The 12,710-nt window shown below is 34.8% G+C and overlaps 1 protein-coding gene across 4 annotated transcripts; it reads right to left on the bottom strand.

Moving 5' to 3' along the window:
• Positions 1-1,928: 1,928 nt before the first annotated feature.
• On the bottom strand, positions 1,929-10,967 carry LOC132273613 (uncharacterized). Of its 4 annotated transcripts, none has more exons than XM_059774593.1 (11): positions 10,791-10,967; positions 10,508-10,677; positions 10,291-10,412; positions 7,258-7,782; positions 6,384-6,582; positions 6,202-6,294; positions 5,188-5,295; positions 4,850-5,098; positions 4,406-4,715; positions 4,266-4,320; positions 1,929-2,800 (listed from the first exon to the last, which is right to left on the bottom strand). In XM_059774593.1, the coding sequence occupies exons 5-10, from the start codon at positions 6,456-6,458 to the stop codon at positions 4,304-4,306; spliced, it is 852 nt and encodes a 283-aa protein (XP_059630576.1). In that variant the 5' UTR covers positions 6,459-6,582; positions 7,258-7,782; positions 10,291-10,412; positions 10,508-10,677; positions 10,791-10,967; the 3' UTR covers positions 1,929-2,800; positions 4,266-4,303. The 4 variants fall into 4 exon arrangements, with proteins under 4 accessions (XP_059630576.1, XP_059630574.1, XP_059630577.1 ...); XM_059774591.1 differs by having other exon boundaries at positions 6,384-6,588; XM_059774594.1 differs by lacking the exon at positions 7,258-7,782 and having other exon boundaries at positions 6,384-6,588.
• Between the last annotated feature and the right edge of the window lie 1,743 nt (positions 10,968-12,710).

Here is a 12,710-nt window from a genome sequence, read left to right on the forward strand (position 1 = left end):
GTAGAACATACTTCAAGAAACTCATCTAAATGCTTGTAGGGTTCTTCACTTGGAAGTCAATAATAGTTAGGAAGCATTTGAATGGTTTGTGGTTTGATCTCATAGTGGTGTGCTCTAAATGGTGACAATTGAATGCATGTGGGTGCATTGTATTCATTAGGCACATAGTGATCTCTTAAAGCAAGGGGAGGATTAGCAATTGGAGGTGCAACATGGGCACCTTGATTGCCTTGAATGATGGGAGTTGGTGGAGCATAGATTGGCCTTGGCATTCCCAATGGAACTTAGCTTTGTTGTTGTGGTGGACGAACGAATGGCCTCCGCATACCTAATGGAACTTGCATGTTATCATGATGCACATTAGGGTGGAAGATACCTTATTGGTCTATATGACCGAGGTCCTCCACATGGTCCTCATTGTGTCCTTCCATTGATGAAATGGATTGACTAGAACTTCCTCTTCCCCTAGGGTTCGAATAATGAATTCAAGATGAAAATTTAAAGGGACAAGAGTGGGTCTCAATGATCTACATCTAAGCATGTCCAATGCAACACAACAAGCAATAATGACAAACACTTCACCTTCACAATAAATCAACAATCAACAAACTTCCTCCCCATACAATGTTCCCATGCTTTAACAACAATATGCAAGAAAAGTAAATTGCCTCCACGCGGACTCACGATTTATCTAAGAATTGAATTACAAGCCTCCACGCGGGCCGACGATTTAACTAGAAATTGAGTAAAAAAAAGCTCACAAAGGTCCTTTAACACTTCAGCTCCAAATTTTTTTAGCTTTTAGCTTAGCAATTTTTTTTTAAATGATTTTAGCCTTTTTCTTTGCTTGCTTAGCTCCTTTACTTGGATGCTCCTTTACTCACCTTCTTAGCTCAATACTCCTAGTCAAACAAGAACAAACATAATGAGTAACAAAAATTGAAATGAAAATAAAGTAAAGACACGATCAAAGGAGTACTAATTCCTAATTGATTCCTCAAATACGACGTTTCCAATCAATTAATCCCCGGTAACGACGCCAAAAACTTGGTGGGTTGTCGCACACCAACCTAAAGTTTGCACTAAAAGATAGTGGTGTAGAACTATGAAGAATGTGGCTAAGTTTTATATTTAAAAATTGCCACTACTACCTTTCACTAAAAATGTAGCTAGGGCAAGTAGGGATCGTCCCAATGGATTAATAAGTTGTACTAGATTGAGGAATCAAGATTGGGGTTAGTAAGTCGAGTGATCAAAAGATTAGTTGGTGGTTGAATTACACTAAGATGCAATTTAAGCTAAAGTAGGCAATTAAATGTAAATGAAAGAAAATAAGAGAGAAATCTTGAGAATTAGAGATCACCACTAAGCATATCTTTTCTACACCCTTAATGATGATTAATGAAGGGGAAAACATGTATTGCAACAAAGTGTGTGTGCGTGGTTGTTTCAACAAGTATAGATGACAAATTAAGCATATATTGTTTAAGCAACATGGTGAATAGCACAACATATCAAATTAAGACATTAATCATTTCTTTAAGCTCATAACCAAACACATTATAAGGTTAGAGATATATGTTACTTACTTTCATAAGCATGGAACATCAAACAAGCATAGATTGTCCTCCCATTTAACATCTAAACTACAACTACACTACAATTAAGCTAATGACATGAAATTAAACTAATTAAACTAAGGGAGAGGTACAATCCATCAAGAAATGAATATGAACCATCAAATAAACCATAAGAACATTCCATTAAGCACTATGTCTTGACAATCTCTACATCTATAGCATTAATACACATAGACATGCATCAACAACACAAAAAATAGAGACAAACACATGAACATCTATTATAGCATACATAGACATATGAATAGAATGAAATGATCAATTGGAAGCATTAAACCATACAAATCATTGAATAAACAAAATCTATATATATAAAAATGTCAAAACATGTATCACAAAACAAATTCCCTTAAAAATACAAAAATCAAGATATAGAAAGCATGCTTAGGGCTAACTCTAACCCCAAGAGAATGTCTAACCACTCATGAATAATGTCTTCCAACCCTCAGGGACAAGCTCCAGGAAGAAATCTGCTCCTTGGTTAATGAAGAGCCTCCAATGGTGTCTCTATCCTCCTCTTCTCCTTTGCTTCCTCACTAAGAATTATCTCCAAATCTCCTCTCTAAGTATCAAAAAGTATATCTCAAAAAATGGCTCATATTCCTTATATAGGTAGGTCAAACATCACCCCAAATGAGCTGGGCACGTACACCAAATATTCCTCCAATGATTGGATATGAGACAACTTTTAATGAGCTGGAATTTGGATTTTCTCGGGATTTGGGAAGTTCGATCGATCGAACTTGTGATGAGATCTATCGAATTGAAGCTGGATCAATCCTCTATGGCGGTGCCTTTTTGGATAAAAACAAATCTGAGATATTTTGAAGATATTTTTGGGAAAAGGACAAAAGTAGTTGGTAGAGTGGTACAGCTGGATAAGATCAATCATTTGGATAAGGACAAGATGGTTAGATCGATCAGAGAATGAAGATAGATCGATCGAACTTTGAAATCTTTGAGTAAGGACAAACATGGCTCAGATCCATCCACAAGTGCTGAGATAGATGAAAGTTGGATCGATCGAACTTTTCTTGAGATCGATTGAAGTTGCTGAAATTTCACCTTTTGCTCTACTTTGCTCCTTTCTTTGATTCATCCCAGAATTGCTTCATTTCTGCTCTTATTTGGCTGAGTTAACTTATTTTAGGGATAAGTACCTGAAAATGGAAATAATACGAAATCAATATAAAGCAGGAAAATAAGATAGATAAAGGTTCTAGAATACCTAAGCTTAAGGGGTTTAAATGCGCACTTTTCAACGCTCATTAGGCCACATGCCACACATGTCTCTCCAGGTACATGATCGATTATATATATAGCTATTTGATATTTCAATTTATTAATGTTTCGTGCATCTGTGTTTTCTATATTACAGTTGAATATGATTTTCTTTAAATTGGAATCAGGGTTACGTGCCTAGAAACCCTGTAACAGATTTACACAAGGATACAAATTCAAGAGTCACATATGCTCACCACGTTGGACTTATATCAGATGAATATTATGAGGTGATTTGTAGTTGTTTGGCTAGTTGAATAACTGTGCTCAACTTGCAAATTTTTCTAGACAATTACTTCAGATTCTTTTAATGTAACAGCTTATACAATTTCTCAACACTATAACCTAGAATTTGCTGATAGATTATAATTAGAGGTATTAAGATAGGAATGTTTTGTTCTCCTTCAGTCATTCAAAAGCTACTGCTACGGCGAATATGTCTATCCAGATCCAAACAATATATGCATCATGCATTCATTATCTTCAACTTATCAAAGAGGTAAGAAAGACAGTTAGTTTTAATAAGAAAGCCATGATTTATTGGGCATTGAAGATGTGTGTTTTTAAAATCAGTGTATAGGAAAAGTGAACCACACACATATTTTGTAACCCAACGCACTTTAGCAGCTCAAAAACTAGATGAAGCGGGACAGACTCAAAAAATTTTCAAGGACATTTCCATGGACATCCTCCTACGATCTCAAAAAGAAGAATTGTGGTGTCGGCTAATTAATCCCCTTTGACTCAAATAAATATAAATGTACACTTACATAGCAGACATCATGTACAGAAACAGTGACCATTTTACTTGTTTACAGCAAAACGATTATGTTCTCTCTTATGTCTGGGCAAATGATCCAAGCGTCCAAGAAGCTCTTTACATTCGAAACGTATGTCAATAACTGAGTAATTATATCTAGATCAACAATATTCTTTTGATTAGTGTATTCAAAATATTTTACTAGGTATTTTGATCCAAGGTACTTTAACTAGTCTGACCTAAGCATATATTATTTTACTGACTTTTTGTTGTGACGATTAGGGAACAAAAATCATATGAAAATCTAACACAACAAAGCCAAATTGGAAGTGCGAACAACCAAATCAAATAAACCTTCAAACCAACACAACCAAATCCAACAGGAAAATATATTATCAACCCTCAACCAAAGCAAAGAAAATTAGTAGAGCCGAGCAGCCTGAATTCAAACTACTAATTCTAGCAGCCTATTAAATTATAAACTATCCAAATTGAAGAGCCCAACAGCCTGAAATCAAACTCTAATACATCTAACTTTCACACACAAAATCAGCAATCTCAATCCAAGAAAAAAAAATACATACCTCAAGCATCATTTAAGCAAAAACTTATAAATGCAAGCTTATCCCACATTCGGCGCTACATGTAAACCAAATAGTGTTTTTCAGATTCATATATCATTAAAAACTTTTTAAAATGTGCTCAAAAAAGTATTTAGACTTACAAATTTTGATGAACCTGCTAGGCCATGCAATTGGACCCGTCACATGTTCAAGAGTATTGTAAGATTGAAGAATTCGGCACATCAGCACGTTGGGTTCAATGACTCCAGTGATATATACTTTCCAGCATTCAAAACCAAGAGGAACATCATCTATAAGATCATCAAGATCTGTCGAATCAACTTCACCCTTAGCGACAATTACTCCTGACCCATTATAATGCAATAACTCACACTTCTTATAGACAACATCTTCAGCAGGTGGGACTTGAGGTGGAGCATTAGGACAGGACTGGTTGTTAGCAATTTGTGACTACCATAATATTGAATTGTTGATGAAAAAAAAGAAGAAACAAATTAATTAATAATGCTTAAAAAAAAGACTTATTGACTAAGAGTAGTGCATATACATACACATACATGCTATTGATTATGGAGTTCACTTACCATCAGTGCTTCTATTTGCTGTTGCATTTTCTGTTGTATTTGGTGTTGTTGCTGCAATTGTTGTTCCAAGGCTCCAATCGTCCGATCATATTTTCGAGAAACATCATTCCGGACATTTATTTTTGTTTTTGTTATCCCAAACCCTAATGCTCTCACTCTTCCTCGATGTTTAGGACCCAATACATGTGAGATTGCATCATAATGAATTCCTGTACTCTGAGTGGTGTTGGTATATTCTTCCATTTGTTCCTGAAACAATAATATATGTAGAACACACTTTTTAGTTTAATAAGTATATAAATGACCAACTACTTAAGCTAAAAGTAAACATTTCTTACCGCTGCCTCCTTGGCTGCTTCATTTATATAACTTTTATCCTTTCTTTTATACGCTTTAATCCATACGTCTACTCTTGTAATGGAATCGGGCACGTTTGACTTTTCTTTCTACATAAGAGTATAAAAAAATAAAAAAACCCTTAAACATAAACATTAAAACATATTACCAAGGTTGATTCTCATAAAATAAAATAAAATGTAGCGAAAGGAGGTTGGAGGTTACAGGTGGAGAGGGAGGGGCTTTTGCATCAGGTTTTCAAAGGAAAGTATTTTCCTCATTGTTCGTTAATCCCTAAAGCTGAAAAAGGAAGCAACCCCTCTTGTGCATGGCAAAGTTTTCTTACAGCTTGAAAGGTGCTTGAAGATGGTTAGGTATGCATAATAACTAATGGGAAAGAAGTTAAATGTTAGGAGGACAAGTGGTTTATTGATAAAGTTAATCCTAGGCTGAAAATAATAAAAACTGAATTTTTTGAGGTTTTTGCAGATCCCTATTAGTTTCTCTCAAGGTGAAAATCAACAAGTATGGCTATAGGCTAACAATGGAAGATTTTCTATGAAGTTTGCATACAAAGTGGCTTAGAAACTTCAAAAGGCTTCTCAAAGATTTAAGGATATAGAGAGAGAGAAGAATGCAATAGCCAAGAAAAAACAGACGTGGTAAGGTATTTGGAATTCGAAAGTGCAACAAAAAATTAAGCATATTTGGAGATGTCTTCATGATGATGACAAGATTGTTGTCCTAGAGAAGCTGGAAAACATAAGGACAATTGATTATATTATTTGAAAACTATGTGGGTTGGAGGAAGAGTCGATTATTAACATGTTTTGCAAGTGCCTGAGATCTTATATTATATGAAAATTATCAACTAGTATTACAGTAGTAGAAAAATAAGCCAACTGTAAGCAATTATTTTTCTGCTGTAAGCCTGTTTCAAAACCACTGCTGCATGCTAAAACCCCACACAAATTAAGCAATGACATTAAAAAAAATAGAAAATTCTATTTCATTACCATCTCCTTAGTCAACCCAGCGTATCCCAATCGGCTCATAGTGTGGGGGGTTTTGTTTTTAGCTTTTAATTCTTGTTTTTTCAGTCTTTCCACCTACAAATACGAAAGTTTAGATAATTTATATACGTCATGCAGAAAAATGAAAGGGTAAAAAAGGCATATAATTCAAAATATATACTCACAGCATGCTCTTTTGATAAACGCTGCCTAGCAAAACTTAGCCACTCCTCCATTGTGGGCACATTGGGAGGCTTCATGAGTTGTAAATTGCGTGTTTTTTCCCACCTTTAGCACATCACTTATTATAATTGATTTATGGATGCGCCATGCAGCTCCCATCTTTTGAAATGAGTATCGGGATGCACTATCGTCAACATTAAACTGCAGCTATAGTCAAATTCCAAAGGTAATGGAAACAAGTCATTATTAGTACTCCTTTATTATATTCGCAACTACCATGGCAACAGAAGAAAGAATGGACTGCAAAATAGCATATGATGTCTATTATATGAAATCATAAATGCATATATAAATAATGCCAATCACAAGCTACTATTGATGACAAGTTCATATTGGATACCCCTATAACTAATGACGAAATCAAGAAACTCTATCATTTCTCAACAGATTCAAAAGGACTTTATTTAGGGTAGCAGAGTCACATTGAAGAAAATGCATCTCTTAAGTTGGGATGTTATGTGCAGACCTAAAGCTGAGGGAGGTTTGGGAATCCGAAAATTGATAGATGTGCAACAAGCAGCTTAATGTACATTGGCTTGGGATTTTCTTCTTAGCAAAGATAGGATTTGGGTTCCATGTTTCAAAAACAAATATTCTTCTCAATCTACTTACTGGAATACAGTCCCCGAGATCTCACATTCTATCCTATGGAAAAATTTGATAAATGTAAGGGATCTCATGCATCTTAATATTAAATGTTCAATTGGAACTGGGCAAATCTTCAAGTTACTGTCAGATCCATGGTGCGCCTGTAAATATATTTAGTTTTTGTCCAATATACTCCCATTTTATTCAAATAAACAATTAAAAAAATACCTGAATGGCCTCCCATAATTTATCTCCGAATTGCTCTAGTACTGTGTTCCATCTTCGTATAGTTACCGGCACTAGCTCCCGCACTATTATCGGAAGGGCTGAATTATATTTCTTACCAATTTTCCCAATTGGATGATCGTTTTCATCAAATTCCACACGGGGCTTCTTTTCTTGCGATGAAGCAATACCACACAATGTAGACTTCCTTCAATATGCTCTGTAGCAGCATTGTCTTCACCACCAAAATATGCATCCCTGAACATCTCATACGTTTCAGGTATTTCCATATGGTCTTGATCGCCTTCATTTACTACTGGTGTACTCCTCTTCTCTCCATGAAAGACCCATACAGTGTAATTGGAATCCATTCCCTTTTTCACTATATGCTCGTACACCTTATAGTAATGTTGATATTGTGAATTTAAACAAAGTTTATAGGGGCATAAAATGGTATCTCGATTCCTTGCATTACCTCGAGCCCAAGCGATAAATCTTTGTGCTCCATTTGTATACTCTTCTGAAGCTCTACAATTGAAAACTTAAAACATTTAATTATTACAAAAATAACAGGTATAGTATTTTAGCTTTTATTGATAAAGCTATTTGTTATTCTAATAACCTGTCATCAAGGTGCATCCAGCCTTTATCCGCCATAGCTCTTTATTGACTTATTCAATAATTTTAATAAAAGTTATTGATAACCTAAACCAAGTTCGTCATGAGTCAAAAAAGATCAATTTTGTGATTATATATCTAGACAATGGCCACTTTACTAATTGAATTTTTGTTAGTAATTAAAAATAAAAAACAATTGAAAAAGTTAGCATTAAATTTAAGTCTAAAGTTATTCAAACTACGAGTAAGACCTTTCAGCCACCCAAAAATGAGACATTCGATATGCAGTTATTTTAGATGGCCTAAAACTACAAATAAGAGGAAAGAGAAAAGAAAATAAAGATTGTTTCAGAAAACCTAACAGGCATTACACAAAGGAAAATTAATGACAATGTATCATAGGGAAGAGGGTCACACATTTCAGATTGATCTGACCCTACATGCAACCTAGCTTCTTAATTTGAAGCTAGTACACCCTTAATATTAAGAAATAAATAAATAAAACCTACATGCAGCATAATTAACTTAAATGTTCAAGAACTTATAATTAAATCTAAAAAGGCAAGTGCACGTGCAGAATCATGAAGCACAATGAATAGTCATTCCAGGTATCTTGAGTCTTGTCATGTAGCCACTTTTGTATGTCAAACTACCACCGAAATTAATAATAATAATATATCAGAACATATGATTCAATAAATGGTCAACACTTCTATGTGCTTGTTTCCCCAATCTGTCTTGCTCTTCTTCCCCCTCTTTCTCTTTCCCTGCTGCTTGTATAGACATCTCACAACACGGAATAAGACCAGGTTAAAGCCCTGCGTATGTGGCGAACTAGGATATAAATTTACCTAGCCATAACACTTGTGTTACATCCTCTCTCTAAACAATGCAGTCAAGGTGCTGGACTCAAACACCATTATCTATGTATTATAATTATATGTGCTTGATCTACAATACTTAAGTACATTTCCTAACAGTTTAAGCTTTTAGATCAATTAGTTTTTGACATGGACTACATAGTTTTGAGAGAATATTATACCATTATTACTACTCAATAAGGGAGGAAGAGAAGTGTTAATAGTGTTCACATGGCATCTAAAAGAGAGAAGTAGGGTCAAAGGTTTAATTCTTTACTATTATCCATGAAAAGAAGAACAAAAAACTCCTTTCAACTAATAGATGACAAAAAACATCACTAGTAATCCACTAACCCTACAATTCTTAACACGGTTTCCTACTCTATTTTATTTCTCAAAAGCTGTTTATTCATAAAGGAAAACCGTTGGAAACCATGTGTCTCACAGTAGGGGGTCTGCCTTATTGCCATCCGCATTAATATTACATTAATGAATGCAATTGAAGATCAAATGATCAAAACTATAAGCAATTATAGATCATCCCTTCCAAGATTAAAATTGCGTAATGTGCAGCACGACTGCATCACAGCACAATAAATGCATCGTATGTCATTCAAAATAAAAAATAGTTGATATTTTTGGGAAATTTGAATGATTTACTGGTCTTCAAGTTAGCCCTAGCAAGTGTAGTGTGTTATTTTCTAGGGCAGTTAGAAGGAAGGCTGCTTTGCTTGAGGTTCTTCACTACAAGGAAGAGGTTTTTCCAATGAAATATTTAGGCCTTCCTCTCTGTCCAAATGGCTTAAAGAGATCTGTCTGCAAGTATCTAATTGATAAGATTTGTAGTAAAATTCAGTGTTGGAATGCAAAGCTTTTATCTGTTGCAGGTAAAATGGAGCTTATTAAGGCTGTAGTTACCCTTATTTTTCAATATTGGTGTTCTATATTTGATGTTCCAGTGGCTCTCATAAATTAAATTCAGAGATTATGCAGAGATTTTATATGGGGCAGCAAGGAGCATGCAAAGAAACTTCACTTAATGAAATGGGATATGATCACTAGGCCTAAAGAAGAAAGAGGTCTGGGCATCAGAAAGTTAAATTGGAACTTGTGTTTTAAGCTTTTTTGGTAAAGCTTGCATTTAGTTAGCATTTTACAGGAAACTTGCAAAAACATCCATTTAATAACTATTGAGACAGGTAATCACCATTTATTAACTATTGAAACAGGCAAGTTTACAAGAAAATCTAAGAATTAACAAAAATTTCTATTGCTATTCTGATAAAAAATAATAAATAAAAAAAAAACCCTTTTTTTTCCTTTTGGCAATTGATAATAAATCCTTATACCAAGAGGCAATAGTATCATTTCTCATTATGAGTATCAAATCAACTAAATACGTACAAACACATGAATTAAAATCATCTCACTAGAAAGTAATGACAATGGACAGTTGCTTGATTGAAATTATCCCCACATGGTGACATTTACATAGAGAGACTTTACAAATTTCTAAGGGAACGAATCTGTGATCAAAGTAGAAGTTAAAAAATAGTACCAATGTTAGAGATCGACGGTTAGACTAATCCACCATGCTGTGAAAGACCACCCATTGGCCTCCTCTGATCACTTACGCCGTAAAGATTCTCAATTCTGGTCAGCCTCATGTGTCTTTTGTTGCTGAAAAAAAGAAGAAAATATATGAGAGTTCAGAGAAGTAAGAGATCGAGGAGAAAACAGAAACGAGAGTTACCAAATACTATATATATACGCACCTGGGCAATTTTCCTCTGAAGGTGAAACTCGCCAAAGACGAATTAGCTCCCGAAAAATTCGTGCTTGGACTTAGAGTGGGTTAGGGTTTCATAAGGATTCAAGAGATCGAAATGGGTGTTTTCATCAGCCGGTTTCTCCTCCCTGTGGTTTTTTTCTGTGTCTTTTGCTGCTGAAAAAAAGAAAAATATATATGAGTTTAGAAAAGGAAGAGATCGAGGAGATCGAAGAACAGAAACGAGAGTTACCAAATATATATATATATATATATATATATACACACACGTGGGCAATTTTCCTCTGACGGTGAAACTCGCCAAACACAAATTAACTCCCGAAAAATTCGTGCTTGGACTTAGAGAGGGCTAGGGTTTCAAATGGATTCACGAGAGAGACAGGTGTTTTGGTTCATTGATATATGTGTACGAAGTTTAGGAGGGGAGAGGAATATTTTCGCGCGCAGCTTGATGAAAACATTGCTGGAAAATTAAACTTTTCACAAAAATACACTTAACCCTATTCTACAATGGGCCATGTGGGCCTGTTGTAGAAAGTCCATTCTACAATGGGCCAAGCGAGCCTGTTGTAGAAGAATACCTTTCTACAATACGTCATGCAGACCTGTTGTAAAAAGCTCTTTCTACAACAGATTTGTGGGCCGATTGTAGAAAATGTGTTGTAAAAGACCCATTTTCTTGTAATGTATGTTTAAATCATGATTTTTGCCTTGTAGTAGATTCATAAGTTTATGTTTTCAATGTTGAAATATATTGTTATAGCGTGTAACGAATCGCACACTGAAGATTCTACATTTGTCATGCCATAGTAATTGTGGACTTAGTGCATGTATTGTATGTGTTTCCAAATTTGGTTGTGCTTGGTAGATAGTTAATTATCTTGTATATTCCTGTTGATATATACGTTGTTGCACAACTTGTAGATTTTGAAAAGTTGGGGATGTCGTTGTTTGACTACGGCTAGGATATGGTTCTAGTATGGGGGGTTGTCCCTCTACAGTCTAGTGCGCACATAGGGAGGTTACCCATGGGCTAGTAACCCTAAAGTAACTATGATATCGATCTAATCCAGCGTGATGTCCAATTATCCACTTTGTTTGATTTTGCATTTCATTTCAAGTTGATAACTAGATGATATCGTAACTTTTTGTTCTTTAATTGATTTCCCATTTTGAGTTTCAATATGTTAACTTAGAGAAATCATGTTTTATGCATTGTATTGGAAGTTTCAATATTGGTTAAACTGCATCGATATTGTAATTTGTGTTTTGATGTTCAAATGTAGCTTAGGAACGATCTTATAAATTCATTTAGAACATAAACGTTAGGTGGCATGATCCACTTTAGTTGTTTTCGTATTTTAGATTTCAAGTTGAGAACTTTGAGAATCTATATCTTGTTGCTTTGTATAACATGCTTCCATGTTGTTAAATTGCATGAATGATGTGATTTATGCTAGAAATGATCTAAGATAGTTTAGGATGCACCCCGAGTCTCATCTTGACATAGACGTTAGGTGGCATGAGCCCCTTTGACTTATTTCACCTTAAAGTGATAATTTTGTAAAATGTTAGGTCAATGCATGCTCATTTCCTACGAGTAGCTCTATATTACTCACCCTGAAGTTACTGGGGATTTATTTCAGGTATGAAGACTTGGTTCGTGATGCTCATCATACTTTGAATGACTTGTAGTTTTTAAGTTTCCATTTCATGCAAATGTTAGTATAAAATGTCATTTTGTAGCATTATATGTCTAAACTTGTATTTTTGATTCCATATATATAATGTATACATAAGTACACCTTTTACGATGTATTTGACTTGTGTGAGATGAGGCCGGAGGCTAATGACGTTTATATTGCATCTTATGTAATTCTTAATTTTATGAAATGTTATGAAAATATTGAAAAATGACAAGTCATTGTTTCACCATGTTTGCATCGGGTATGAGATTTCCATTTTTATTCTTTTATATGGTCTCATTAATCATGTTTGAAGTGTGGCCAAGGGTCAAATGGTAATTTGAAATCATTTGTTAATTTTGATTTTTAAATTTTCCATTTCTTGTTCATTTTTATCATTTTTGGTCGTCGAAGGGTCGGATTTTGAGTCGGGGCTTCTCGGGAGCCGTGGATCATTCCCGCGCGCTTAGAATCATTTATTATACTTGCGTGCATATTCCTTTC

This window comes from Cornus florida, unplaced genomic scaffold (genome assembly GCF_030987335.1).
Source record: "Cornus florida cultivar Cherokee Brave unplaced genomic scaffold, ASM3098733v1 CherokeeBrave_3.0.0_Hap2_Chr09, whole genome shotgun sequence".
Taxonomy (NCBI): domain Eukaryota; kingdom Viridiplantae; phylum Streptophyta; class Magnoliopsida; order Cornales; family Cornaceae; genus Cornus; species Cornus florida.

Bases quoted from the DNA above. Each gene is read 5' to 3' on its own strand.
- LOC132273613 (XM_059774594.1), bottom strand. From the start codon at position 6,458: ATGAAGCCTCCCAATGTGCCCACAATGGAGGAGTGGCTAAGTTTTGCT. The intron at 6,295-6,383 runs GTGAGTATATAT...TCGTATTTGTAG, and splicing joins GTTTATCAAAAGAGCATGCT to GTGGAAAGACTGAAAAAACA. The intron at 5,099-5,187 runs GTAAGAAATGTT...TTATTGTTTCAG, and splicing joins AAGCAGCCAAGGAGGCAGCG to GAACAAATGGAAGAATATAC.